The sequence below is a fragment of the Gallinula chloropus genome (assembly GCF_964237585.1).
Source record: "Gallinula chloropus genome assembly, chromosome: 28".
Taxonomy (NCBI): Eukaryota; Metazoa; Chordata; class Aves; order Gruiformes; family Rallidae; genus Gallinula; species Gallinula chloropus.
Genome location: NC_140113.1, coordinates 1,456,571 through 1,483,055, shown reverse-complemented (window position 1 = coordinate 1,483,055; position 26,485 = coordinate 1,456,571). Strand labels below are relative to the sequence as shown.

General features: G+C 55.3%; 2 protein-coding genes across 2 annotated transcripts; both read left to right on the top strand.

The window, feature by feature from the left end:
* Window positions 1-845: 845 nt before the first annotated feature.
* On the top strand, window positions 846-23,628 carry LOC311201872 (olfactory receptor 14A16-like; the record flags this gene model as incomplete). The annotated part of the gene is made up of 2 exons (XM_084276344.1): window positions 846-1,208; window positions 23,074-23,628. 2 exons carry the CDS (start codon window positions 846-848, stop codon window positions 23,626-23,628), a joined length of 918 nt encoding a protein of 305 aa, XP_084132470.1.
* LOC311201952 (myosin-6) lies at window positions 7,485-18,934 on the top strand (the record flags this gene model as incomplete). Its single annotated transcript, XM_084276452.1, has 38 exons — window positions 7,485-7,676; window positions 7,996-8,139; window positions 8,447-8,603; window positions 8,764-8,791; window positions 8,888-8,996; window positions 9,082-9,174; window positions 9,288-9,351; window positions 9,452-9,550; window positions 9,697-9,800; window positions 9,969-10,107; window positions 10,208-10,476; window positions 10,813-10,983; window positions 11,122-11,431; window positions 11,521-11,594; window positions 11,731-11,818; window positions 11,901-12,018; window positions 12,107-12,230; window positions 12,343-12,479; window positions 12,561-12,687; window positions 12,778-12,906; window positions 13,006-13,248; window positions 13,504-13,680; window positions 13,772-13,917; window positions 14,000-14,090; window positions 14,293-14,682; window positions 14,777-14,903; window positions 14,996-15,114; window positions 15,586-15,782; window positions 16,043-16,226; window positions 16,307-16,472; window positions 16,551-16,675; window positions 16,762-17,070; window positions 17,155-17,358; window positions 17,576-17,701; window positions 17,829-18,104; window positions 18,499-18,594; window positions 18,681-18,815; window positions 18,914-18,934. 38 exons carry the CDS (start codon window positions 7,485-7,487, stop codon window positions 18,932-18,934), a joined length of 5,808 nt encoding a protein of 1,935 aa, XP_084132578.1.
* Window positions 23,629-26,485: the final 2,857 nt, after the last annotated feature.

The window sequence follows — 26,485 nt, the reverse complement described above, 5'->3', positions numbered from 1 at the left end:
TTCTGCTGTCCCTGCAGCACAAAGCCCTTCCCCTGAGCAGCTCCTGCTGCTCTCCTTTGCCAGCCTCAGCAGAGCTGCTGCCCTCAAGCCCACGGGCTCTTGGGCATGCATTGCCCTTGCAGCAGCCAGAGCCATACAAGGATAAACCCCAGATTTCCAACTCTCCCTGGGTGTCCCTCCTCCCTTGGCAGGAGCACCGTGGCTTTGCCCTGCCATCCCCTCCTGCCTGTGCTGCCCTTCTTCTCACTGCTGGATTCGCCTTCTCAGTGAGGGGGGGGTGGCTGTTGGGTGGCAGGGTCACCTCCTGTTTGCACACCCACCCTTTGGGTCCTGCTATGCAGACATGTCTATGGGAACAAAGTGCCCAAATGTCCTCTGGGCACCTTCAGGACATTCAGGTATTTCCCTGGGGTGTCCAGCAGGACTGCCAGGCACCCTCCAGAAGGGCCCAGCTCTCCCACAGTACCTCTGTGCTCCTGAGGATCCCCATGGAGAAGACACCTCGGTGCTCAGGTCATGGCAAATCATGAACAGCAATGTCAAAAAGATCTTTGAGAGAAGACAAGGACATTGAGTTCTACAACACCTTGTGTCCCTGGTTCCCTCTCACTGCCCAGCAAGCACGACTCCTTGGAAGGCCCAGTTACAGAGTCCCTGCTCCAAATGGCTCCCTCACCCAGCCAAAACCAGGGCTGACATGAGGGAGCTGTCGAGAGGTCTTCCTGACCAGAGAGAGTCTGAGTGTGTGTTGCTGTGAGATATGAACTTTCTTTTGATCAGAGGAGTCTGGATTAACTCAGTGCTACCTTTTGTGCCCAACAGATAACCATACTCAGAGGAACCCAATGTCTAATGGCAGCTCCAGCACCCAGTTCCTCCTCCTGGCCTTTGCAGACACACGGGAGCTGCAGCTCCTGCACTTCTGGCTCTTCCTGGGCATCTACCTGGCTGCCCTCCTGGGCAATGGGCTCATCATCACCGCCATAGCCTGTGACCACCACCTCCACACCCCCATGTACTTCTTCCTCCTCAACCTCTCCCTCCTTGACCTGGGCTCTATCTCTGCCACTGTCCCCAAAGCCATGGCCAATTCCTTGTGGGACACCAGGGCCATCTCTTACTTGGCGTGTGCTGCACAGGTCTTTGTGTTTCTCTTCCTGGTTGCAGCAGAATTTTACCTTCTCACTGTCATGTCCTACGACCGCTACATTGCCATCTGCCACCCCCTGCACTATGGGACCCTCCTGGGCAGCAGAGCTTGTGTCCACATGGCAGCAGCTGCCTGGGGGGGTGGATTTCTCAGTGCTCTGCTGCACACAGCCAACACATTTTCACTGCCCCTCTGCCATGGCAATGCTGTTGACCAGTTCTTCTGTGAAATCCCCCAGATCCTCAAACTCTCTTGTTCACATTCCTCCCTCAAGGAATTTGGGCTTATTTGGTTTAGCCTTTGTTTATTAATTGGTTGTTTTGTCTTCATCTTGCTGTCCTATGTGCAGATCTTCAGGGCTGTGCTGAGGATCCCCTCTGAGCAGGGACGGCACAAAGCCTTTGCCACCTGCCTCCCTCACCTGGCTGTGGTCTCCCTGTTCATTAGCACAGCTGTATTTTCCTACCTGAAGCCCTCCTCCATTTCCTCCCCATCCTTGGATCTGGTGGTGGCAGTGCTGTATGCCGTGGTCCCTCCACTAGTGAACCCCCTCATCTACAGCATGAGGAATGTGGAACTCAAGAATGCTTTGAGGAACTTGATTCTAGTGGTCGTCTTTCAGCAGCAATAAGCTGCCCATCTCTCTTCACAAGTTTTCTCCCATTTATCTCAGGCAACTGATTTCCATTAACTGTTAGAGGTTATAAGTAAGCATGTTTGATCACTTATGTTTGTTTTCATGCTACTGATTCAGAGAATCAATAGTTAAATGCTTTTAGTGCAATCTAGTGTAACTCCGCAAATGTCAAGGCCTGGGACTTAAGTCTTGCTAAGATAAGGGGGCAGCCTTGAGCTCTATGCACAATGTATAAGATAATAGGAAGTGCTGGAACTTAAAAGGAGGAATCCAGTTGTCTTTGTGAAGTAACCACCGAGTTAGAAGCTGCTCTGTGATTCGGAGTCCGGACAATTCAGCATTGCATCCCAAAGGTGAAGAACACCCTGTGAGGAAGACTTCTAGCCTTCCTCCAGAAGACCCCTAAAGACCATCACCAGTGCACCTGTGGAAGGAAGAAGGAACCTGAGCCAATGGATTCTGAGAACTAATAATCATGCCTACCCCCCAAAATAATTGTAATAACCCAGCCCCTCAATGAACCTGCATGCCTGTGTATGGCAAAAAGACACTTGCTTTGTCCCTGCGGTGTGCAGGCTCAGAGGAGCCATCCCACTTGCACCCAACACTGCAGTAAACATCCCTGCTTTATAACCTTCTCTGGGTTGTGAAGTTTGTTTCTGCACGTCCCTGCTTCTCAGGAAGATGAACCCTGTGTTGCCCAAGTGGCCTCTGTCCTTGAGCCTGTGACTGTGCCACTGCTGGCACTGCTGGCCTGCTTTGTGGCATGTCTGTCAAAATGGGGAATTTCTTCACTGGAAAGAGCTTGGGCTCTTCTTTCTGAACAGGACTGCAGAGCACACTCAGGGAATCTCTGGCTACAGAGCCTTGCTCTTGTCCTTGGGTGCTGCATTGGCTTAGGGGGACAAGGACATGGGCTGACGTGTAAGGGAATGATAGCGGGGCTGATCCTGCCCTTTACTGGGTGTCCAGTGCCACTGGAGATCCTGAATGCTCACAAGGCCTCTGCTTGAGGGTCTCTCACAGGTGACAGTGCAGATCAAAGATGGCCAGTCTTCTGAAAGGGGATCTGAACCCACCACCAGAGCACAGGGTGTGTCTGGGGACACTGGGTGCACTGCACCAAGTGTCTGGGGACACCTGGGGACTGCATCAGTTTTCCTCACCTCCTTTGTGCACAAGTCCACAGAAAGATTTGTCTGACAAGGAACAAAAGTTAAACACAATGCAATTTCATAAACTTTCAATGTCCCTCCCCAGCTGTGAGCTAAGTTCCAGCAACACTCAATTCCTTTCACAAGGAGTTTCCCTGTAAGGACAGTTTGAAACAGATACAGGCAAGAAATGATAGCTACAGACACACTGAAGCTTTGACTTGAAGAGTTAACTAGAATACTGAACGTGGGGGCAGTTTTCTAACTTGCTGAAGCTCAAAGCAGAGAGCAAGGAGTTGAGATGCACCAGAATGACCAAAGAGAAGTGGAGGAGGGAACATGAGTGATGGGAAGGGCGTACATCCCTGATTTCAGCTTTTCACAGCAACAACCTCTCCAGGGGTTGAGAGGCCAGGGATGACTTGTGATTGTTACTGGCTGTTCAGTGATGATTGCACTGGGGCAGCCTCTCCTGGGTGCCCAGAGAACACAGGCACAGACCAGACCCTGCACTGCTGGTCCTTCATGTCTCTCCCAGGAAGCCTGCAGAGGACACTGCCATGTGCCACCACCATGCACACTCACACACTTCAGGTGTTGGTTGGTGTTTTCTCTCCAGAGAAAACATACCTGGGCATGTTCTTGAGAAAAAAACCCTAGAAGCAGAGCTAAGCCTTCAGACACTGCCCTAAGGAGAACATCTTTCATGATGGAGATGCTGTTACAAGCATCAGGTCTGTCACAGAAGTGCCCGTGGCTTGTGCCTGCCTGCTGGCAAAGGATCACAGAATCATTGAATCCCAGCCTGGTCTGGGCTGGGAGGGACCCCAAGGGTCACAGAGCTCCAACCCCCCTGCCACAGGCAGGGACACCAACCTCCAGGCCTGGAGCTACACAAGGTTGGCCAGGGCCCCATCCAACCTGGCCTTGACACCTCACAGCAGGACAGGTGCCAGAGCACTCTGGCCTGACACCCACACGAAGGCTCAGAAGGAGACTGTGGAAGTGGAGGGAGAGCAGCTCAGGGCAGAGCTGGTGCTCCCTGGCAGCGTTGCTGTGCTGGGACTCTGTTCCCCTCCAGCTCTGCACACAGGCGCTGCCCTTGCAGCTCCAGAGAAGTGCTCAGAGACAGAATCAGGTCACTTCTGGGTCCTGTATCTTGTTTTACAGCACAGAACACAGCTCATCATTGAGCAGCCTCTGGGTCACATGAGAGGCAGATACTGAATTAGGAATGGTATGAGCATGGCCCATGGAAGGAATAACCCAACCCAAGCCAAACCGCCTACTAGAGACAGGCTGGTCCTAACTTGAGTTACATAGTCAGTGATATGCAGAAAAAGATGGGCAGTTTATTGCTGCTTAGGATCATCCAGTCATCAGTTTCCACATGGCATCCTTGAGCTCCCTGTTCCTCATGCTGTAGATGAGGGGGTTCACTACTGGAGGCACCACTGAGTACAGAACTGCCATCACCAGGTCCCGGGATGGGGAGGAGATGGAGGGGGGCTTCAAGTAGGAAAAGATGGCAGTGCTGAGAAACAGGGAGACCACAGCCAGGTGAGGGAGGCAGGTGGCAAAGGCTTTGTGCCGTCCCTGCTCAGAGGGGATCCTCAGCACAGCCCTGAAGATCTGCACATAGGACAGCACAATGAACCCAAAACACCCAAAAGCTAAACAGACACTGGCCACAAGAAGTCCAACCTCCCTGAGGTAGGAGAGTGAGCAGGAGAGCTTGAGGATCTGGGGGATTTCACAGAAGAACTGGTCCACAGCATTGCCATGGCAGAGGGGCAGTGAAAATGTGTTGGCTGTGTGCAGCACAGCATTGAGAAACCCAGTGCCCCAGGCAGCTGCTGCCATGTGGACACAAGCTCTGCTGCCCAGGAGGGTCCCGTAGTGCAGGGGGTGGCAGATGGGAATGTGGTGGTCCTAGCCCATTATGGTGAGAAAACTCCTGAAACTATGAAGGCAAACAAAAAGAGCTGGACAGCACATCCAGAGCAGGAAATGCTTTTTGTGTCCCAGAGAAAGTTTCCCCATGGATTTGTGGACAATATTGGAGAGGGATCCCAGGTTTTTGAAGGAGAAGTGGAGGAGGAAGAAGTACATGGGGGTGTGGAGGCTGTGGTGACAGGCTGTGGAGGTGATGATGAGGCTGTTGCTCAGAACAGCAGCCAGGTAGATGCCCAGAAGAGCCAGAAGTGCAGGAGCTGCAGCTCCCGTGTGTCTGCAAATGCCAGGAGGAGGAACTGGGTGCTGTGGTTTAGCTCCTTGGTGGCAGCTGAACACTATGCAATCACTTGCTTGCTTCCCCCCTCACAGGGGATGGGGTGAGGGGTAGGGGGGAGGTGGAAGGGGCAGTGGTGGGGGTGAGGGGAGTGCAGAGGGGCAGAAAAACAAATGAGAAGGCAAAGGCAAAACTCGTGGGTTGGGAGAAGGACAGTTCACTGGGACAGCAAAGCTGGAAAGTCCTTGACTGCTTGGCAAGGACAGAAAACATCAGTGTGCTATCACCATTGTTCTCATCCTAAATCCCAAATGAAGCACTGCTCCAGCTGCTACAAAGAAAATTAACTCTGTCCCTGCCAAACCCAGCACAATGTCCCAGCTCTGTGTTCCAGCTCCTTCACATCCCCCCACCTCCACCTCCCACCCCCATGTCACACCCCCCCCCCACATCGCACCTTCATCCATGTTCTCCTCCACTCCACCCCCAAATCCTCCTTCATCTTCCTCCCCCATCCCCACACACCATCCCTCCCCCTTCCCCAGCTTCCATCTGTCAGGCCTCCCCTCCCGCCCCTGGGAATGTGTCACCTCGCCAGGACACTTGTCACCTCCCGGATGACAAAGTGGACGCTGTGTTCAGGGATGCCTGCCAGACCCCCCCCCCCCCTTCCCTCCTCCCCACAGCCCCACAGCCGACCCCATGGCGCCTTGTTAGGGGGAGGCTGAGATAACAATTCCCCCTCAATATCCCGATATAGCCCTGGCAGGGATGAGCTGTCACCACCCTGCGGGTGACATGACATTGACTGTGGGCCCTGGCTGCCCCATAGATCTCCCCTGCCCCATATCCCACCCCCTTACAAAGGGGGCATGCTATACCTCTGCCCTAGACATCATGCCAGAGGGTGAATATGTTGGGTACTGGACCCCCAAAGAGACACAAAGTGGGTGGGGAAGTCAGGGGGCTGCTCACCTTCCTTTCCCTTTGAAGCTGCCCCCTCCCCAGGAGTGCTCCTCCCCTTCCCCCCTCCCACCCTCCCAGCGCCCTATAAATGCTGTGGGGCTGCGGGGCCATCAGAGGTGTGAGTGTGGGGCAGAGAGAGAGAGAGTGGGTGGATGGGTGTCTGTCTGTGGAGGGGGGTGGATATGGGGGAGATGGGAAGGCTGTGGGGTGATGGGGGGGTACAGTGGGCCTATAGGAGCTGTAAGACATGGGGGCCTGGGAGGTGACATGTGATCTATGGGGCATGAGGGAGGTTGGGCTGGACAGGGGGTCAGGGAGGGGGCAGGGTGGCTGGAGGGGGGTGCAGGGAGTGTATTGGGTACTCAGGGGATCTGTGGGGCACAGTGGGCTTCCGGGAGCACGGTAAGTCTGTGGTGCATAAGGGGTCTATCAGGTGCAGGGGGGGTCCGTGGGGGCTGTATCACAGAGTCTATGTGGGGTACAGAGAGGATATGGGAGCTTTGGGGGACCCAGGGGATTTATGGGGTATCTATGTGTTACAGAGGGGATGGGGAGGGGGGCACAAGGAGTCTATAGCGCACATATGGTCTATGGGGCATCCAGGGAGTCTATGGGGCACAGGAGACATATGGGGCACAAGGATCTATAGGGCGTGGCCTCTCACCATCCCCATGCCCTCCAGCTTCCTCCACTTTTACCTGCCAGACCTACAGACTCCAGGTGAGGGTAGCGCCGTGGGGCAGAAGGGGTGGGGGGCTGCTGCTATGGGGCTCTGTACATGGCTATGGGGCTCTGCACATGGATGTGGGGCTCCAGGCACCAATGTGGGGCTCTATGCAAAGTGATGGGGCTCCAGGCACCACTATGGGGCTTTGTGCATGGCTATGGGGCTGCAGGCACCACTATGGGGCTTTGTGCATGGCTGTGGGGCTCCAGGCACCACTATGGGGCTTTGTGCATGACTATGGGGCTCCAGGCACCGCTATGGGGCTGCAGGCACCACTATGGGGCTTTGTGCATGGCTATGGGGCTCCAGGCACCGCTATGGGGCTCCAGGCATCACTATGGGGCTTTGTGCATGGCTATGGGGCTCCAGGCACCGCTATGGGGCTCCAGGCATCACTATGGGGCTTTGTGCATGGTTATGGGGCTCCAGGCACTGCTATGGAGTGTGTGGATGGCTATAAGGTTTCTCCACATGGCTCTAGGGATCTCTCTAGGGATCTCTCCACATAGCTCTAGGGATTTCTCTAGGGATCTCTCTAGGGATCTCTCCACATGGCTCTAGGGGTCTGCCATGACGATAGAGCCCCATAGGTGACCCTGGGGGTCCTGCCATGGTTTAGGATGTGTGAGGCAGCACTGGGGGAGGCAGCCCCGTACCTGCGCCAGGGAGAACGGGAGCGGCTGGCGGCGCAGACACGACCCTTCGACCCCCGCAGCGAGTGCTTCATCCCCCACCCCCAGCAGGAGTTCGTCCGAGGACGGGTGTTGGGGCGGCAGGGAGGGGACGTCACCGTCCAGACCGAGCTTGGAGAGGTGAGGGGAAGGAGGGGCAGGGGGGGAGTGGAGGATTGGTTTGGTGGGAGGGGTTAAAGGGGCAGGGTCAAAGGTTTGGGGAGCAATGGGGAGACCAGGCCCATATGGGGCATCCCTCAACCTGTGGGGGACCTCCAAACCAATGGGGGATGCTTTCACACCCATGGAAGCCCCCAACCCATGGAAGAACCCCTCAACCCATGGGGAGCCCTCAACCCATGGAGCTCCCCCAACCCATGGGGAGTCTCCCAACCCATGGAAGACCCTCACAACTAATGAGGAGTTCCCCAACCCAGCAACCCTCTTCCTTCCCTCCCAGACCGTGACGGTGAAGGAGGCTGATGTCCACCAGCAGAACCCCCCCAAGTTTGACAAGATGGAGGACATGGCCATGCTGACCTTCCTCCATGAACCTGCTGTCCTCTACAACCTCAAGGAGCGCTATGCCGCCTGGATGATCTATGTGAGCCTTCCCACAAGAGCCTGGGGTGGCAGAGAACTGGGTGGTGCCTTCCCCACAGAACTTCTGGAGGGGTTGGAAGCTGATGACCCAGCCCAAAAGCTCATTGGGGGGGGGACGACCTAGAATGGGATGGTCCTTCTGGAGGGGCAATGGGGCACCTAGAATATGGCACAGCTTCCCTGCAAACTCCTGGGGGACCTAGAGTGTGTTGTCCTGTCTCCAGAGCCCAGCAACAAGCTAGCTCTGGGGTGTCCCGTCCCAGTGGGGGTGGGACTCAGTGGTTCTGACCCACCCCTCCCTTCTCCAGACCTACTCGGGGCTCTTCTGCGTGACAGTCAACCCCTACAAGTGGCTGCCTGTCTACAACCCCGAGGTGGTGGCTGCCTACCGGGGGAAGAAGCGGAGTGAAGCTCCTCCACACATCTTCTCCGTCTCTGACAACGCCTACCAGAACATGCTGACAGGTAGGGACCTCCCACCTCACTCCCTATGAGATGACACCCCTCTACTCCCCCAACAAACAGCTCTTGACCTCAACCCCTTCCCCAAGGTGGGTGGAGAACCCCAAAGCCCCACACCTTTCCCCTGGTTTCCTCCTGCCTAACTCCTCTCTTCTCCTGGCAGACCGAGAAAACCAGTCCATCCTCATCACGTAAGTCCCTGCCCCTCCCCTCCCCCCACAGCCCCACCACAGAGCAGTGGGGTGGGATGGAGGAGCCTCTCTGATGCTCTCCACCATCTGCACCAGCGGAGAATCTGGGGCAGGGAAGACAGTCAACACCAAGAGAGTCATCCAGTACTTCGCCAGCATTGCTGCTATCGGCGACCGCAAGAAGGAGGCGTCCAATAGCAGCAAGGTGGTTCCTCAGACCATGCCCAGAACACCCAACCCTTGCTGGTGGGGAGCCACACCTACCATCACCCCTTGTTCTACCCCCCCAGGGCACCCTGGAGGACCAAATCATCCAGGCCAACCCTGCCTTGGAGGCCTTTGGCAACGCCAAGACTGTCCGCAATGACAACTCCTCCCGATTCGTGAGTGGGGAGGGGACAGGGTCCATGGGGTGGGATCTGTGGGGTGGGGGTCCATAGGGAAGGACCTGCTGGGAGCAGGTGACCACCTCCACTTTCCATCACTCCTCTCCTAGGGGAAGTTCATCCGGATCCATTTTGGGGCCACTGGAAAGTTGGCATCAGCTGACATCGAGACCTGTGAGTGGGTTGAGGATCTTTGGTTGTCTACCACACACCCCCCTTGCCCATCTATCTCCTTCCCTGTCCTCTGCCCACCATCTCTCTGTCCCCACCACAGACCTCCTGGAGAAGTCCCGTGTCATCTTCCAGCTGAAGGCTGAGAGGAACTACCACATTTTCTACCAGATCCTCTCCAACAAGAAGCCAGAACTGCTAGGTGAGGAGTCAGATGGATGTTTGACCCCACACTTGGGTCTTCTTCCATTTGCCTGCTCCTTCTTGGGGTCACTGAGGAGAATTTGTGGCTCTTTGGCTGCCAGAAGAGCTCATTTCTCACCTCTGTCTTTGGCCACTGTGGAACAGAGATGCTTCTCATCACCAACAACCCCTATGACTACAGCTACGTTTCCCAAGGAGAGGTGACTGTGGCCTCCATCGATGACTCGGAAGAGCTGTTGGCAACCGACGTAAGTGGTGGGGTGGACATCCTGTGCTTGAGGAGAAGGCCCACCTCCAGGTGGAGAGCCCAGAGGGTAGAGGATGGATGGAGGAGAGAGGGAGGGTGGCCAGCAGATAGATATCCCCTCGGTGCAGTGGTAGAAGGCCCTCTTCAACCTCCTACACACCCCCCACAGAGTGCATTCGATGTCTTGGGCTTCACTGCGGAGGAGAAGGCTGGTGTCTACAAGCTGACTGGTGCCATCGTGCACTTGGGCAACATGAAGTTCAAGCAGAAGCAACGGGAGGAGCAGGCAGAGCCGGATGGCACCGAAGGTGGGTCAAGGAACTGGGGGCATGGATAGGGTTTGGGGTCCCACTGGGTTTTCTCAGGTGGTGGGACCTGACTGCATGCTGTCTTCTCCATGCTCCACAGATGCTGACAAGTCGGCTTACCTGATGGGGCTGAACTCAGCTGATCTTCTCAAGGGGTTATGCCACCCCCGGGTGAAGGTGGGCAATGAGTACGTCACCAAGGGGCAGAATGTCCAGCAGGTGTATTACTCCATCGGGGCCTTGGCCAAAGCTGTCTACGAGAAGATGTTCAACTGGATGGTGCTGAGAATCAACAACTCGCTGGAGACCAAGCAGCCGCGGCAGTACTTCATTGGCGTGCTGGACATCGCTGGCTTTGAAATCTTTGATGTGAGGCCTGGGCTGGTTGTGTTAGTCTTCTTGGAGGTTGGCTTGATAGCATTTGTCTTCATGTTGAACTTTGGTGGGAACATGGCCTTTTTGGGTGTTGCCTTGTCCCCTCTGAGTGTGGGGTTGACCCCACCGGGTGCTGAGCTGACCCTGTTAGGTGTCCAATTGAATCTGTTCACCCCATTAGGGTTGATTTGCCCACACTGACACTGTTGGGTGTTGAGTTACCCCACTGGATGTTCCACTGAATGTACTGACAACATTGAGGGTTATGTGGACCCTGTTGGACATTGACTCACCCACATGGACCTCACTGACTATCCCTTTCTTCCCCAGTTCAACAGCTTTGAGCAGCTCTGCATCAACTTCACCAATGAGAAGCTGCAGCAGTTCTTCAACCACCACATGTTCGTGCTGGAGCAGGAGGAGTACAAGAAGGAGGGGATTGAGTGGGAGTTCATCGACTTTGGCATGGACCTTCAGGCCTGCATCGACCTCATTGAGAAGGTGCCACCTCCCCTGGGGCCTCCTGGGGGCTGAGGGGTTCTTGGAGAAAGAACCTTCTAGACAGAACTCACCAGAGACCCCAGAAGCAGCCAGTTCAGTTGTGTTTGATACCTGCTGATGAGATCTTTTCCTTCCCAGCCCATGGGGATCATGTCCATCTTGGAAGAGGAGTGCATGTTCCCCAAGGCCTCAGACATGACCTTCAAGGCCAAGCTCTATGACAACCACCTGGGCAAGTCGGCCAACTTTGGGAAGCCACGTAACATCAAGGGGAAGACAGAAGCCCACTTCTCGCTCATCCACTATGCTGGCACAGTGGACTACAACATCCTGGGTTGGCTGGAGAAGAACAAGGACCCCCTCAATGAGACGGTGGTAGGGCTCTACCAGAAATCAGCTCTCAAGCTTTTGGCCAGCCTCTTCTCCAATTACGCCGGGGCAGATGCCGGTGGGTAGATGGATAGCAGGGGGGTGGAGAAGACTGTTGCCCAGGAGAGGTTTTTCCTCTCCTGCCTCACCCACCTCTCTTTTCCCCAGGTGGTGATGGAGGGAAGGGGAAGGGAGCCAAGAAGAAAGGTTCCTCCTTTCAGACTGTCTCTGCCCTGCACAGGGTGAGGAACCTACATGGTGGAGCATGGGGAAGAGGGAGGACCACCCTCACCGTGCACAGAGGACCACCCCTCTGCCCCCCAGATTTGTCCCCTGCTGGCCCATTGGTGAGCCTCTCCTCTCCTCCCTCCTTGACAGGAGAACCTCAACAAGCTGATGGCCAATCTCAAGACCACCCACCCCCACTTTGTCCGCTGCCTCATCCCAAACGAGCGGAAGGCACCAGGTGAGGAGAGGGGGGTGGGTCAGAGAAGGGAAGGGGCGGTGGGTGTTGCTCACGGTTGACCCTGCCCTCCTTCTCCACCCAGGGGTGATGGACAACCCCCTAGTGATGCACCAGCTCCGCTGCAACGGGGTGCTGGAGGGCATCCGCATCTGCCGCAAGGGCTTCCCCAACCGCATCCTCTACGGGGACTTCCGCCAGCGGTAGGTGCAGAGGAGATGTGTGTGTGGGGTGTGGAGAGCTCCAGAGGGGCTAATCTCTGAGGGGGGTCCTGTCTTCACTGGCCACCAGGTACCGCATCCTCAACCCCGCAGCCATCCCTGAGGGACAGTTCATTGACAGCCGCAAAGGTGCTGAGAAGCTCCTGGGTTCCCTTGACATCGACCACAACCAGTACAAGTTCGGGCACACCAAGGTGAGGCAACGTCGTCTCTCCTTGTGGGCCCAGCAGCCACATCTCCACGCCCTGTCTGTCCATCTGTTTATCTGTCCCACCCAACTGCTCAGCTACCTCCTTTTTCCACCAGGTCTTCTTCAAGGCTGGGTTGCTGGGGCTGCTGGAGGAGATGAGGGATGAGCGTCTCTCCCGCATCATCACCCGGATCCAGGCCCAGGCCCGGGGTCAGCTTATGCGCATTGAGTTCAAGAAGATCCTGGAACGACGGTGAGATAAGGATGGGTCTTTGTCACTGGGGAGGGACCTCTAGTGGGTCACCAAGTGGCAGCATTTGTGTCCCCATCATAGGGATGCACTGCTGGTGATCCAGTGGAATGTCCGGGCCTTCATGGGGGTGAAGAACTGGCCGTGGATGAAGCTCTACTTCAAGATCAAGCCCTTGCTGAAGAGTGCTGAGACAGAGAAGGAGATGCAGGTGGGTGGGCAGCTTGGGACAACTGATGACAGGGGGTGTGGCTGTGGGTGATGGGCATTGGGGCTATTGTTCTCCCATGTGTTGGTGCAGAACATGAAGGAGGAGTTTGGGCGGCTGAAGGAGGCCCTGGAGAAGTCAGAGACCCGGCGGAAGGAACTGGAGGAGAAGATGGTCTCTATGCTGCAGGAAAAGAATGACCTTCAGCTCCAAGTGCAGGCTGTAAGTGGGATGGGGGGGGTCTCACACCTGAAACCAAGGGCGTGACCACTGCCACCCTGCTGCCCTGGTCACCCTGCCTCACTTGACACCCTAACACAGGAGCAGGACAACCTCAACGATGCTGAGGAGCGCTGCGATCAGCTGATCAAGAATAAAATCCAGCTGGAGGCCAAGGTGAAGGAGCTGACGGAGCGGCTGGAGGACGAGGAGGAGATGAATGCTGAGCTGACAGCCAAGAAGAGGAAGCTGGAGGATGAATGCTCAGAGCTCAAGAAGGACATCGATGACCTGGAGCTGACCCTGGCCAAGGTGGAGAAGGAGAAACATGCCACTGAGAACAAGGTGAGGGCAGGTAGAGGCCTCCACCTCCACTTGAGGGGACTCAAGTCTATTCACCACAGTTGGGTTGAGGAGATCTCAGGCAGTTGAGCTGAGAAGAACCAGCTCTGGTTAGGCTGGGCTACATGGAGGAGACACAAGGCCCTTTAGATTCTCTTGCACTGAAGTGGCCTCATCCACCAAGGCTAATGGCAACCTACCCCAGCTCTGCCCAACCTTCCTCACCAAGCTGGAGCCCTGATGTTTCTCCTCCTGCAGGTCAAGAACCTGACAGAGGAGATGGCTGGATTGGATGAGACCATCACCAAGCTGACCAAGGAGAAGAAAGCCCTGCAAGAAGCTCACCAGCAAACCCTGGATGACCTGCAGGCAGAGGAGGACAAGGTCAACACCTTGACAAAGGCCAAGGTCAAGCTGGAACAGCAGGCAGATGACGTGAGTGTGTGCTGGTCCCACAACAGTCACTACTGAGGAGTAGAGATGACAAAATCCTGAGTTTTCTCCTCATTTCTCTGTTTCCATGTAGCTTGAAGGCTCCCTGGAGCAGGAGAAGAAGGTCCGGATGGACCTGGAACGAGCCAAGAGGAAACTGGAAGGCGACTTGAAGCTGACCCAGGAGAACATCATGGATCTGGAGAATGACAAGCAGCAGCTGGAGGAGAAGCTCAAGAAGTGAGGCTGGACCTCCTGCTCCAGTCCCATCTGCTCAGGGGGTGCAGACAGGGACCTCAGTGTTCTCGATCTTCCTCTGCAGGAAAGAGTTTGAGATCCACCAGCAGAACAGCAAGATGGAGGACGAGCAGGCGTTGGCCCTACAGCTCCAGAAGAAGCTGAAGGAGCTGCAGGTGATGGATCTAGTCTCTGTCTAGTTGGGCTGAGCTGAAGATCCTCCATTTGCTTGGGTTGGGTTGAAGGGTTCCTTGGCGATTGGGCTGGGTTGATGGGCCTCTAGATGGTGTTAAGAGCATCCAGCTGGCTGGGTTGGGTTGAAGTGACAGCTTGGGTGCAGCCAGGTCTGAGGACAGCCTCTCTGCCCCTGCATTGCAGGCACGCATCGAAGAGCTCGAGGAGGAGCTGGAGGCAGAGCGGACGGGCAGGGCCAAGGTGGAGAAGCTGCGCTCAGACCTGTCACGAGAGCTGGAGGAGATCAGTGAGCGGCTGGAGGAGGCGGGTGGTGCAACCTCGGTGCAGGTTGAGCTGAACAAGAAGCGTGAGGCGGAGTTCCAGAAGATGCGGCGGGATCTGGAGGAGGCCACGCTGCAGCACGAGGCCACGGCGGCCGCCCTGCGCAAGAAGCACGCCGACAGCGTGGCTGAGCTCAGCGAGCAGATTGACAACCTGCAGCGCATCAAGCAGAAACTGGAGAAGGAGAAGAGTGAGCTCAAGCTGGAGCTGGATGACCTCGGCTCCAATATGGAGCAGCTGATCAAGGCCAAGGTAAGAAGAGGCCAGGGTGGACATCTTGGCCTGCCCTGTGGCTGTCAGCCTCCTGCTTCATGGCTCCCTCTCCTCCATCCTTTGCTCTTCTAAGGTGGGCATGGAGAAGGTCTCCCGTACCATGGAGGACCAGGCAGCTGAGCACCGGACCAAGCTGGAGGAGACCCAACGTGTCCTCAATGACACCAGTGCCCAGCGGGCCAAGCTCCAGACTGAGAATGGTGTGAGCCCTGACCCGCAGCACTCCCTGCCCCACATGTGCACCCGCCATGCCCCACATGTGCACCCCTAAAGACCTTCCCAACTTCTGCAGGAGAGCTTTCCCGCCAGCTGGAGGAGAAGGAGGCCCTCATCTCACAGCTCACCAGGGGCAAGCAGTCCTATACCCAGCAGATGGAGGACCTGAAGAGGCAGCTGGAGGAGGAGATGAAGGTGAAGTTCATGGGGTGACCACCACCATGCTTTGGGGGTCTCCAAGAGGGCCAGAAGACAAAGTCTCCTACACCGTCATGGTGGTAGCCCCCAAAAGGGGTCAGGTTCAGGCTGGTTGGGTAGCTCTGTCAAAGGGTGGTCTCATCAGAGGGTGGCTCCATCCCAGAGTGCTTTGGTTGGGTGGTATTGGTCTAATGGTGGGTGTACTGGGAGGCAGTTGGATTGGTCTACAGCTGTTTAGGTGACATCAGACCAGATGAAGTCCACCTTAGGCAGCCTAGAGATGACTGGGTGGATCTACAGGTGTTGGGTGACATGGAACCAAGGGTCCTACCTTCTATCTTAAGGAAGGTTTGGTTGGTCTACAAAAGGTTGGGGTGATGAAGACGAGGAGTTCCTCAGTCTGAGGACCCCAAGCTGGCTCCAGCTGATGTGGACCAAATGGTCCCACCCTCTCCTTACCCCCTCCAGGCCAAGAATGCACTGGCTCATGCCCTCCAGTCGGCACGGCATGACTGTGACCTCCTGCGGGAGCAGTATGAGGAGGAGACAGAGGCTAAGGCTGAGCTTCAACGGCTGCTCTCCAAGGCCAACTCTGAGGTGGCACAGTGGAGGACCAAGTATGAGACTGATGCCATCCAGCGCACTGAGGAGCTGGAGGAGGCCAAGTGAGTTATCTCCCCACTGCTTCTGAGGCATATCCTGTGGGTGGTGCGACCTGCTTGGGCTCTCCAGTCCTCCCCTCCCCTCTTCCCTCAAGCAGCCACCAGCCAGGATGTTGGGTGCTAACTTGGGAACCTAGAACCTGGGGAGAGCAACCTAGACCATCCATGTCCTCCTGAAATCTTACCACCATCTTGTTCTTCATTCTGGGGAAGAGCTCCATGGGCCAATGGCTTGAATGTAGGTTTCTCCCCTCATTTGGTAGGAAGAAGCTGGCTCAGAGGTTGCAGGAGGCCGAGGAGGCAGTGGAGGCGGTCAATGCCAAGTGCTCATCCCTGGAGAAGACCAAGCACCGGCTGCAGAATGAGATTGAGGACCTGATGGCTGACCTGGAGCGGTCAAATGTGGCCGCTGCCACCCTGGACAAGAAGCAGAGGAACTTTGACAAGGTTGGGGGAATGTAGTGGGGTTGGAGCCTAGCAGGAGCTGGGGACTCATGAGCGTGAGGTGACTGCTGGCTTGGCCCCAGATCCTGGCTGAGTGGAAGCAGAAGTTGGAGGAGTCTCAGACGGAGCTGGAGGCATCACAGAAGGAGGCCAGGTCCCTCAGCACTGAGCTCTTCAAGCTGAAGAATGCCTATGAGGAGTCGCTTGAGCACCTGGAGACCTTCAAGAGGGAGAACAAGAACCTTCAAGGTGAGACCATGCCCCTACCTCCCCCTTCCTCCTTTGCTGCCCCTTTCCATGAGACCTGATGGCATCCCACATGTGCAGAGGAGATCTCAGACCTCACTGAGCAGCTGGGCGCCACCCACAAGACCATCCATGAGCTGGAGAAGGCGCGGAAGCAGCTGGATGCCGAGAAGCTGGAGCTTCAAGCTGCTCTGGAGGAAGCTGAGGTGAGCCAGGCCACGTGCCTAGACATCCATCCCCACCTTCAGCCAGTCTCCCTCATCGTCCCCATCATCCTCTCTCCCCCATCCAGGCCTCTCTGGAGCATGAAGAGGGGAAGATCTTGAGGGCCCAGCTGGAGTTCAACCAGGTCAAGGCAGACTATGAGCGCAAGGTGGCTGAGAAGGATGAAGAGATAGAGCAGACCAAGCGCAACCACCTGCGGGCAGTGGACTCGCTGCAGACCTCGCTGGACGCTGAGACCCGGAGCCGCAATGAGGCCCTGAGGCTGAAGAAGAAGATGGAAGGCGACCTCAATGAGATGGAGATCCAGCTTGGCCATGCCAACCGCGTGGCTGCTGAGGGCCAGAAGCAAGTCAAGACCTTGCAGGGCTACCTCAAGGTCTGTCCAGGCTGTCAGGAGTTGAGGTGGGTGTGCCCCCCCCCCCCTTGCCCACCTCCCTGTTCACTGTTGGCTGCCTTGCAGGACACGCAGCTGCAGCTGGATGATGTGGTGCGGGTCAACGAGGACCTGAAGGAGAACGTGGCCATTGTGGAACGGAGGAACAACCTCCTGCAGTCAGAACTGGAGGAGCTGCGGGCAGTGGTGGAGCAGACTGAGAGGGCCCGCAAGCTGGCTGAACAGGAACTGATAGAGGCCAGTGAGAGGGTCCAGCTCCTCCACTCACAGGTAAGACCCACATCCCTACCAGGAGAGACCGGTGTCCTCTTCCCAGGGATGCTCAGACTCTGGAGACGCTGTGGCTGGGGGCTGCTGCTTCTGGCTTGAGGCAGAGGTCCTGGAAGCCTGCCAAGATGGGGAGGGGGATTTGGATTCCTGTGGGACTGAAGAAGGACAGGGCATCAGCCCTACAGCCACCTCCTGAGGTCCTCTCCCTCATCATCAGAACACCAGCCTCATCAACCAGAAGAAGAAGATGGAGGCAGACATCTACCAGCTGCAGGCAGAGGTGGAAGAGGCCATCCAGGAGTGCAGGAACGCTGAGGAGAAGGCCAAGAAGGCCATCACCGACGTGAGTGGTGCAGAGAGCACGAAGGGCTGGGTCAAGGAACCAGGGCAGACCTTGGCCATGCCCCCACCACGTACCTCCTCTGGTTCTCTTCAGCATCATGTTGCTCTTTCTCCTTTCTCTCTTGCAGGCAGCCATGATGGCAGAGGAGCTGAAGAAGGAGCAGGATACCAGCGCCCACCTGGAGCGGATGAAGAAGAACACAGAGCAGACCGTCAAGGACCTGCAGCTGCGCTTGGATGAGGCTGAGCAGTTGGCCCTTAAAGGGGGAAAGAAGCAGCTCCAGAAGCTGGAGGCCCGTGTCAGGGAGCTGGAGAACGAGCTGGAGGCTGAGCAGAAGCGCAACGCCGAGAGCGTCAAGGGCCTCCGCAAGTCTGAGCGGCGTGTCAAGGAGCTCAGCTATCAGGTGGGAACTCTGCAACCCGGCCCTTCTTGAGCCAGTCTGTGACTGCAAAGACACTGGAGCCAATGGCCACAGGGGCAGGGTGGTCTAGAACATCACCTGCTGCATCTACATCCATGGAGGTAGAACAGGGTTGGCCTGGTGGTGGCTGGGACATTGGTGACCCAGAACTTGGACTTTGTGTCCACAGGGTCACACATGACCCATAATGTTGTTCTCATGGCCATGAGGACCTACAGCCGATGCTGTAGCGTGACCTAGAATGTGCTGGATCCAGCAACCAGGGTCGCCCCCAGATCTTGAGAGACTCTGGCACCCCTAAGAACCTCCTTCATGATCTCCTGACCCACAGCATAGGCAGGTCCAGGGCCTGACTCACGTGTCTCTAATCTCACAGTCAGAGGAGGACCGCAAGAACCTGGTGCGGCTCCAGGACTTGGTGGACAAACTCCAGTTGAAGGTCAAGGCCTACAAGCGTCAGGCTGAGGAAGCGGTGAGCAAAGGGGGGACCCCACGGAGCTAAAGAGGGTGTTGCTGGCTGGGGGAGTCCCACTGACACCCAGTCCTGCCCCACCCCAGGAGGAACAAGCCAATGCCAACCTGGCCAAGTTCCGTAAGGCGCAGCATGAGCTGGATGAGGCGGAGGAACGCGCTGACATCGCCGAGTCGCAGGTCAACAAGCTGCGGGCCAAGAGCCGTGATGTTGGAACTAAGGTGGGAACTGCCCCCCCCCCCCCCCAACCCACAGCTGCCCCACAGCTGCCCCACAGCTGCCTCATGCTCACAGCTCCCTTCTTCTCTCCCTGTGTCAGAAGGGACTCGACGAGGAATGAAGCTCTGGACTTCCAGCAGTGTCTGTCCCTGCCAGACCTGACCCCCTCAATGCCCCACCCCACCCCTCCCTGCCCCCCCCCAACCTTGGCAGGCCAATAAAGATCCTCAAGCAGCAGCAACTCTCATGGGGATGTGGATTGGGGGTGGTGGGGGGCCCCACAGGGCAGCCCAAGGTGAAGATGGGTGGAGCCCACATGAGGATGGTTGACTGCCAGGCAACATGAACAGCCCCATGGAGCAACAGGACACAACCCACAGCACCCTACAGCATTGACATACCCTCTGGGGCACCTCAACCCCACAATGTGTGGTGAGACACGCAGCTGCGGGGTAGATGAGGGGCCCTGGGAGGTGGGGAGCAGCAAGTGGAACCCCAGTGTATGGGGCAGAGACTGGGTGACTTTTTTCCAGCTGCAAATGCTGAAGTCCACCCCCCCTGGCCCGGCCTCAGTGTCCCACCATCCACCTCAATGTGCCATCTCCTCTATGTCCCAGCACCTTCCATGTTTTCCATGTCCTGTCTCTATGTCCCACCTCCATGTCCCACCTCCTCTACGCCCACAACCCTCCACCATCCCACTGTTTTCAACATCCAACCACGTACATCCCCCCTCCATGTTCCACCTCCATTATCCATTTCCTTCACATCCTAGCACCCTGATGTCCCATCCCCATCTCCCACCCTCACATCCCACCCCACCTCCCACCACCCTCCATGTTCTCCACAACCCCATCCATCTCTCTCCCTCTCTCATGTCCTCCCCACTCTCTCCCTCCATCCTTCCTGCTCCTCCAGTGTCCACTACGTCTCCCCTCCCACACGTCATGTCACCCACCCTATGAGGAAACTCCAGACATGGGGAGGGTCCCATAAGCTCTACAAGGTCTCTATAGAGTGCCAGAGGGTCTCTGTGTGGCTCTGTGAGGCAGAAGGAGCCATGTATGGGGCACAAAAGGTGGGGTGTGTGAGGACCTTGCCCTCCCCTCCTGCTCCTGAGAATGTGTCACCTTATCAGGACACTTGTCACCTCCCCGATGACAAAGTGGACACTGTGTTCAGGGATGGCTGCCAGATGCCTCCCTCCCCTTCACGACCCCACAGCTGGCCCCATGGCTCCTTGCTAGGGGGAGGCTGAGATAACAAACTCCCCCTCAATATCCCGATATAGACCTGGCAGGGATGAGCTGTCACCACCCCACGAGCAACATGATATTGACTGTGGACCCTGGCTGCCCCATAGATACCTCCACCCATATCCCATCCCTTTACAAAGGGGACACACTATATTTCTGCCCTAGACATCATGCCATGGGATGGATGTGTTGGATACTGCACCCCCATAGGGACACCATGGGGTTGGAGAAGGCAGGGGGCTGCTCACCTGCCCCCCTCCCCATGAATACTTCCCTCCCCCCACCCCCTCTTGTCCCTGTGGTGCCCTATAAATGTTGTGGGGCTGCAGGGCCACCAGAGGTGTGAGTGTGGGGCACAGACAGGCACCCCACAGAGGGTGGGGGCTGGGGTACATGGGTGATGTCATGTAATTGGGGGGAACAGGGGGAACATGGGGTGGCTGGAGTGGGCTGGGGGGATATTGGGGAGCTGAAGGGTACAGAGGGCCTATAGGGGTTGTGGTGCAAATGAGACCTGGGAATCTGTGGGGCACAGGGGCTTTATGGGGCACAGGGAGAGTATGGGGTACCCAGGAGTCTGTAGGGCACAGAGGGCCTATAAGGCACATGGGCTGCATATGGGGGATCCAGGGGATATTTGGGGCAAATAGTGAATCTTTGAGGAACAGGGGGTCTTTGAGGCACCCAGGAGGTTTATAGGGCACAGAGGATCTATGCAGTTCAGGCACCAAGCACAGTGTAGGAGACACTCATTCCTTTTAGCATTGCTCCATTGGTCCTGCACATCTCTGGGCCCCTTTGGTGTCATCAGGTGTTGGCATCTGGACACTTCCCTCCTGGCTTCCACTCCCAGTAATTCCCATAGGCAGAAGGTGCCTATTTTGTGCCCACTGGAACTGGAGCAAGAGGCAACCCAGACGTGGTGAATTTGTGTCAGCCACAGGGGAGAGCTGAGTCCCCTCCCAGCCCCAGGACTGCAAAGCAAAGATGAGGTGCTGGGGTTGACTTCCCTGACTTCCTTCCCTCAGTAGGGGTCAAGGACACCTCTCCCTGTCTCCTATCTCCAGGTCTGGGGGTCCTGTCTCATGCTGAGACAAGGAAGGGTGATTCTGCTGCCCGGCTCAGTTTTGATTTAGGAGAAATTACTCTGCTGTGAAGAGGGATTTTCTCCCCAGCTGAGGGAGGGAATGTCAGTGAGAACTTCAGTGTCTTTCCCAGTAGGTTCCCTGGAGCTCCAGGGCCACATCAAAGGAGCCCACAGGGGACAGAGGATGTGATGCCTTCACCTGCTCCTCTGCTGTGAGCTGGACCAGGCTCCTGGGATGGTGGGAGCTCATGAAACATCACAGCGCTGCAGAGAGACAGCTCTGCCCAGGAGCAGCTCCTCTGTGAAGCAGCAGGGCTGGGGACACTGCCTGGAGGTACTGAGGGCAAACCTGTGAGGTGGAGAGAGCTTATGGATAGTGAGATCTCATTGGAAGAGGAATCTTTACAGCACTCTACATGGTATGTCTGTCTGTGGGTGCAGGGTGATGCAGCTTCAGTTCCTGGGGGGGGGTCTCCTGACTGTAGGGTCTGTCAGGGGGATAATCTTTGTTTCCTGAATGAGTGGCAGGGATGCCTGTCTACACTATCAGAGGTACAGTCTGTGATGGCTGTCTTCTCCTGGGCATGGCTGCAGAGGTGTGAAGCAGAATGTGCACCCAGGGGTTCCCGGGGCTGTTTTTCCAAGGACAGTCCCTGCACCCCAGGGTGCTCTGTGCTGGGGCAGGGACTCTGCCACCTGCCAGGGTCAGCACTCAGCCTGACTGATGGGCTCTCATCAGGACTCAAGAAAGAAGCTGTGGCTGGAAGGAGGAACTCCTGCTAGAGCAGTCTAGGGTCTTTCTGCTGTCAAATGGTGCTGCATGGGTCAGTTTTGCTCACAGCTCTTGATGATCCTTGGGTGGTTCCAAAGGGTCTTTCAAGAAGAACATTAAGTATTTTCCTGAAAGGAAAAGAGATTCTGCCTTGAATTTGTTCCTCTTGTGGGAGATTCCCCGGGGCAGTGCACTGATGTTGGGGGGGGTGTGGTGGTGTCAGCAGAGCTGAGCACAGGATGGGTGGGATGATGTCTGTGAGCACAGAGCAGGAGATGAACCCCCTAGTTTCAGACACCCAGGATGAGTCTTGTCCTTGGCAGCCCGACCCCCAGTGAGGAGAAACCCCTGACTAGCTGTCAGTCTGTCCCTGTCCTTCCAGCATTGGCTGGAGCACTGGGGTATTTATCAGTGTTTCATAGGAACAAAATCAAACCAGTGCTGCAGAGCTCTGCCATGCCATCAGCTGAAGTGGAAACAGCAGACCAGAAAAAGCTTATTCTATCATCATTTTATTAGTCTGAGACATGCCATGCTCCTATTTGCCTACTGCTAAAAGGCTGGACTGAAACCTCAGGAACCCACAGCAGAGCCCTGTGTGGCAACCTCAGCCAGCAAAAATTAGACCTCATGAAAGGGATCTGCTGAAAGCCTTCCTGAACAGGGAAAGGGGCTCCATGGGCCTTCAGTGAGAACTGGAGTAGGTTTTACTTCAAGAAGAGTGCCTAAAATTCTCCCTGCCTTTTCCTCCTTGGACAGGTCTTCATGCCCAGAGGCAGCAGATGTCCAACAGCAGCTCCATCAACCAGTTCCTCCTCCTGGCATTCGCAGACACACGGGAGCTGCAGCTCCTGCACTTCTGGCTCTTCCTGGGCATCTACCTGGCTGCTGTTCTGAGCAACAGCCTCATCATCACCTCCATAGCTTGTCACCACAGCCTCCACACCCCCATGTACTTCTTCCTCCTCAACCTCTCCTTCATAGACCTGGGCTCCATCTCCACCATTATCCCCAAGTCCATGGCCAATTCTTTCTGGGATACCAGGGGCATCTCCTACTTGGGCTGTGCTGTCCAGCTCTTTTTCTTTTTCTTTCTGATCTCAACAGCCTACTGTCTGCTCACTGTCATGGCTCATGACCGCTACATCGCCATCTGCCACCCCCTGCACTATGGGACCCTCCTGGGCAGCAGAGCTTGTGTCCACATGGCAGCAGCTGCCTGGGGCACTGGGTTTCTCTATGCTGTGCTGCACACAGCCAACACATTTTCACTGCCCCTCTGCCATGGCAATGCTGTTGACCAGTTCTTCTGTGAAATCCCCCAAATCCTCAAGCTGTCCTGCTCACTCTCCTACCTCAGGGAGGTTGGACTTCTTGTGGTCAGTGTCTGTTTAGCTTTTGGGTGTTTTGGGTTCATTGTGCTGTCCTATGTGCAGATCTTCAGGGCTGTGCTGAGGATCCCCTCTGAGCAGGGACGGCACAAAGCCTTTGCCACCTGCCTCCCTCACCTGGCTGTGGTCTCCCTGTTTCTCAGCACTGCCATCTTTTCCTACTTGAAGCCCCCCTCCATCTCTTCCCCATCCCAGGACCTGGTGATGGCAGTTCTGTACTCAGTGGTGCCTCCAGTAGTGAACCCCCTCATCTACAGCATGAGGAACAGGGAGCTCAAGGATGCCATGTGGAAACTGATGACTGGATGATCCTAAGCAGCAATAAACTGCCCATCTTTTTCATATCACTGACCATTTAACTCATGGTAGGACCAGCCTGTCTTTAGGAAGTGATAATAACCTATTCCACATTCATACCATTCCTAATTCAGTATCTGCCTCTCTTGTGTGACCCAGAGGCTGCTCAATGATGTGTTCTGTGCTGTAAAACAAGGCACAGGACCCAGAAGTGACCTGATTCTGTCTCTGAGCACTTCTCTGGAGCTGCAAGGGCAGCGCCTGTGTGCAGAGCTGGAGGGGAGCAGAGTCCCAGCACAGCAACGTTGCTGTGCTCTGGTTAGGGCTTCCTGGGAGAAACATCTGTCAAAGACCAGGGTGAATCCTCCACCTTCTCTAGTCTCAACTGTCACCTCTGGAGGAATGACCTTGAAGAGGGAATTTTAGTTACAGCCTGTCAGCCTTTTGAGTCCCAGACATCACCTGCTGAGGAGTGCTAACACACTGTTAGTTTTAACTCAGTTTGAAGAGAGAAGTTATAACTACATGCTAGCTTCCCTCATCCACCTTCCCACTTACACAAATGACACCTGTTTGCCTTTATGAGTGTGTGTGACACATCACTGGGCCACAATATTATTTTTGGTAGTCAGGGGGTTTTAATCTTATCTTTCATTTATCTACATATACATCTACCTATATATCTTTATTTAAAAATAACTTATAGTGTGTGAATCTGTATTTAATTTCCTATTTACTCAAAATACATATTTTGAGTATATCTACTGTTTATTTTTACTTGTAAATCTATAAGTTTGTCAACCATTAAGTGCTGCTCAGGTTTAACCCTTGATTTACCTTATACTCTTAATAAATTATGAATGGACTAATGTGTGACTGTGTGAAAGAGAAGAGGTTCAGCCAAGACAAAAGGAGAACTTTTTTCTTCATGAGCTCAGCCAAGTGGTGGAACAGGTCACCCAGAGGTTGTGCATCCTCTGGCCTTGGGGGTTTTCCAACTTGGCCTGAATCAAGCCTTGAACTACTTTGGTCTGACCCTGTTTCTAGCAGGTTGGGTGGCAGACTTCCTGAGGTCTCTTCCACCTCAGATCTCATGTGACCCTTTGGGGATATGAACCCTTTTTATACCTGGACATGAGTAGGTGTTCATGGAGCACGAATTCTCCTCTGCTGCAGGTGACCATCAAAAAAAACCCCCCATCTCATCTAGTGAAGAGAGGTTGACACTTCAGTGGGACTTTGTGAAGAAAACCAAGGAGTTTTTGGCTAGGCATGTGCTGGGGGCATGGAGTTCTGTGCAAGACACCAAGTGATCTCCTTTCAATGCCTGGAGGCTTCTCAGGTGCCAGAGAATGTTATGCAAATGACAGGAAGAAGGTCTGAATTAAAAACACAGAAGCAAAGGAAGGTGTCTACACGCCCTTCAGCTTTTTTTCAGACTTTGGGGTAGGGATTTGGGTTTTTTTAAAAAAGGAAAGTGCTTTTCAGAGCTTGCAGTTAACACAAGACACAAATGGCATCCTCTGCAGGGACACAGAGCCCTGGTGCCAGTGTAGATGCCCTGAGAAGCCCTGCCAAGCCCTCACATGCAGCTTGCAAGGGGCTCTGGTCTCCCACAGGTCCTCTGGCATACATGCCAATCCCAGGTGAGCACCTCAGGTACACTGGGGTCCTAGAAGGGGCACTGCCTCTTTGTGCTCAGACAGCTGATTTCTGACTGGAAAGCTGCACATTGGCCCTTTTGGGGTTGGTTTTCCTTTTTTTAACATTAAAAAACCCCACAAGCACATTTACATCAACGGAATGATTTGACTGGGTTTATGCCATGGCAATATTTTCCCACCAGGACAGACTGAGAACTCCCAGGAAGTGCCTAATGGCAGCAGAAGAAATGCTGATCTTCCTCTGTACTTGCATTAGATGTCTCTTACTTCATGTCCATTCTCATTCAGGTATTTTTGCCTCTCCTGATGCCATGGCCATGCCTTTGAGTGGGCATCTTTTCAGCAGACTAGCTGGACATATGCCCTTCCCATCACTCTCATGTTCCCTCCTCCACTTCTTTTTGGTCATTCTGGTGCATCTCAACTCCTTGCTCTCTGCTTTGAGCTTCAGCAAGTTAGAAAACTTCCCCATCTTTCAGAATTCTAGTTAACTCTTCAAGTCAAAGCTTCAGTGTGTCTGTAGCTATCATTTCTTGCCTGTATCTGTTTCAAACTGTCCTTACAGGGAAACTCCTTGTGAAAGGAATTGAGTGTTGCTGGAACTTAGCACACAGCTGGGGAGGGACATTTCACAGCATCACAGAATCACCTTTAAGACCATCAAGTCCAACCATTCCCATCCTGTGCTAAACCAGATCCCTGAGCACCTCATCTCCCCTTTTTTAAACACCCCCAGGGAAGGTGACTCAGCCCCTCCCTGGGCAGCCTGTTCCAGCCCTGACAACTCTGCCAGGGAAGAACTTTTCCCTCCCATCTGCTCTGACCCTGCCCTGGGGCAGCTTGAGCCCATTGCCCCTTGTCCCATCTCCTGGCCCCTGGCTGAAGAGACCATCGCCCACCTCTCTGCACCCTCCTGGCAGGGCAGGGGAGGTGGGGAGAAGGTCTCCCCTCAGCCTCCTCTTCTCCAGGCTCAACACCCCCAGCTCCCTCAACTGCTCCTCAGAGGATTTGCCCTCCAGCCCCTTCCCCAGCCTGGTTGCCCTTCTCTGCACTCGCTCCAGGACCTCAATGTCCTTCTGATGGTGAGGAGCCCAGAACTGGACTTGTGAAGGCAGTGCAGAAGTAGGAAAAATAAAGGCAGCTGTTTTGGCAGCAAAAAATGGAGCAAGAATCATATATGTAGACTCTTATGCTGTCTGGGCTGG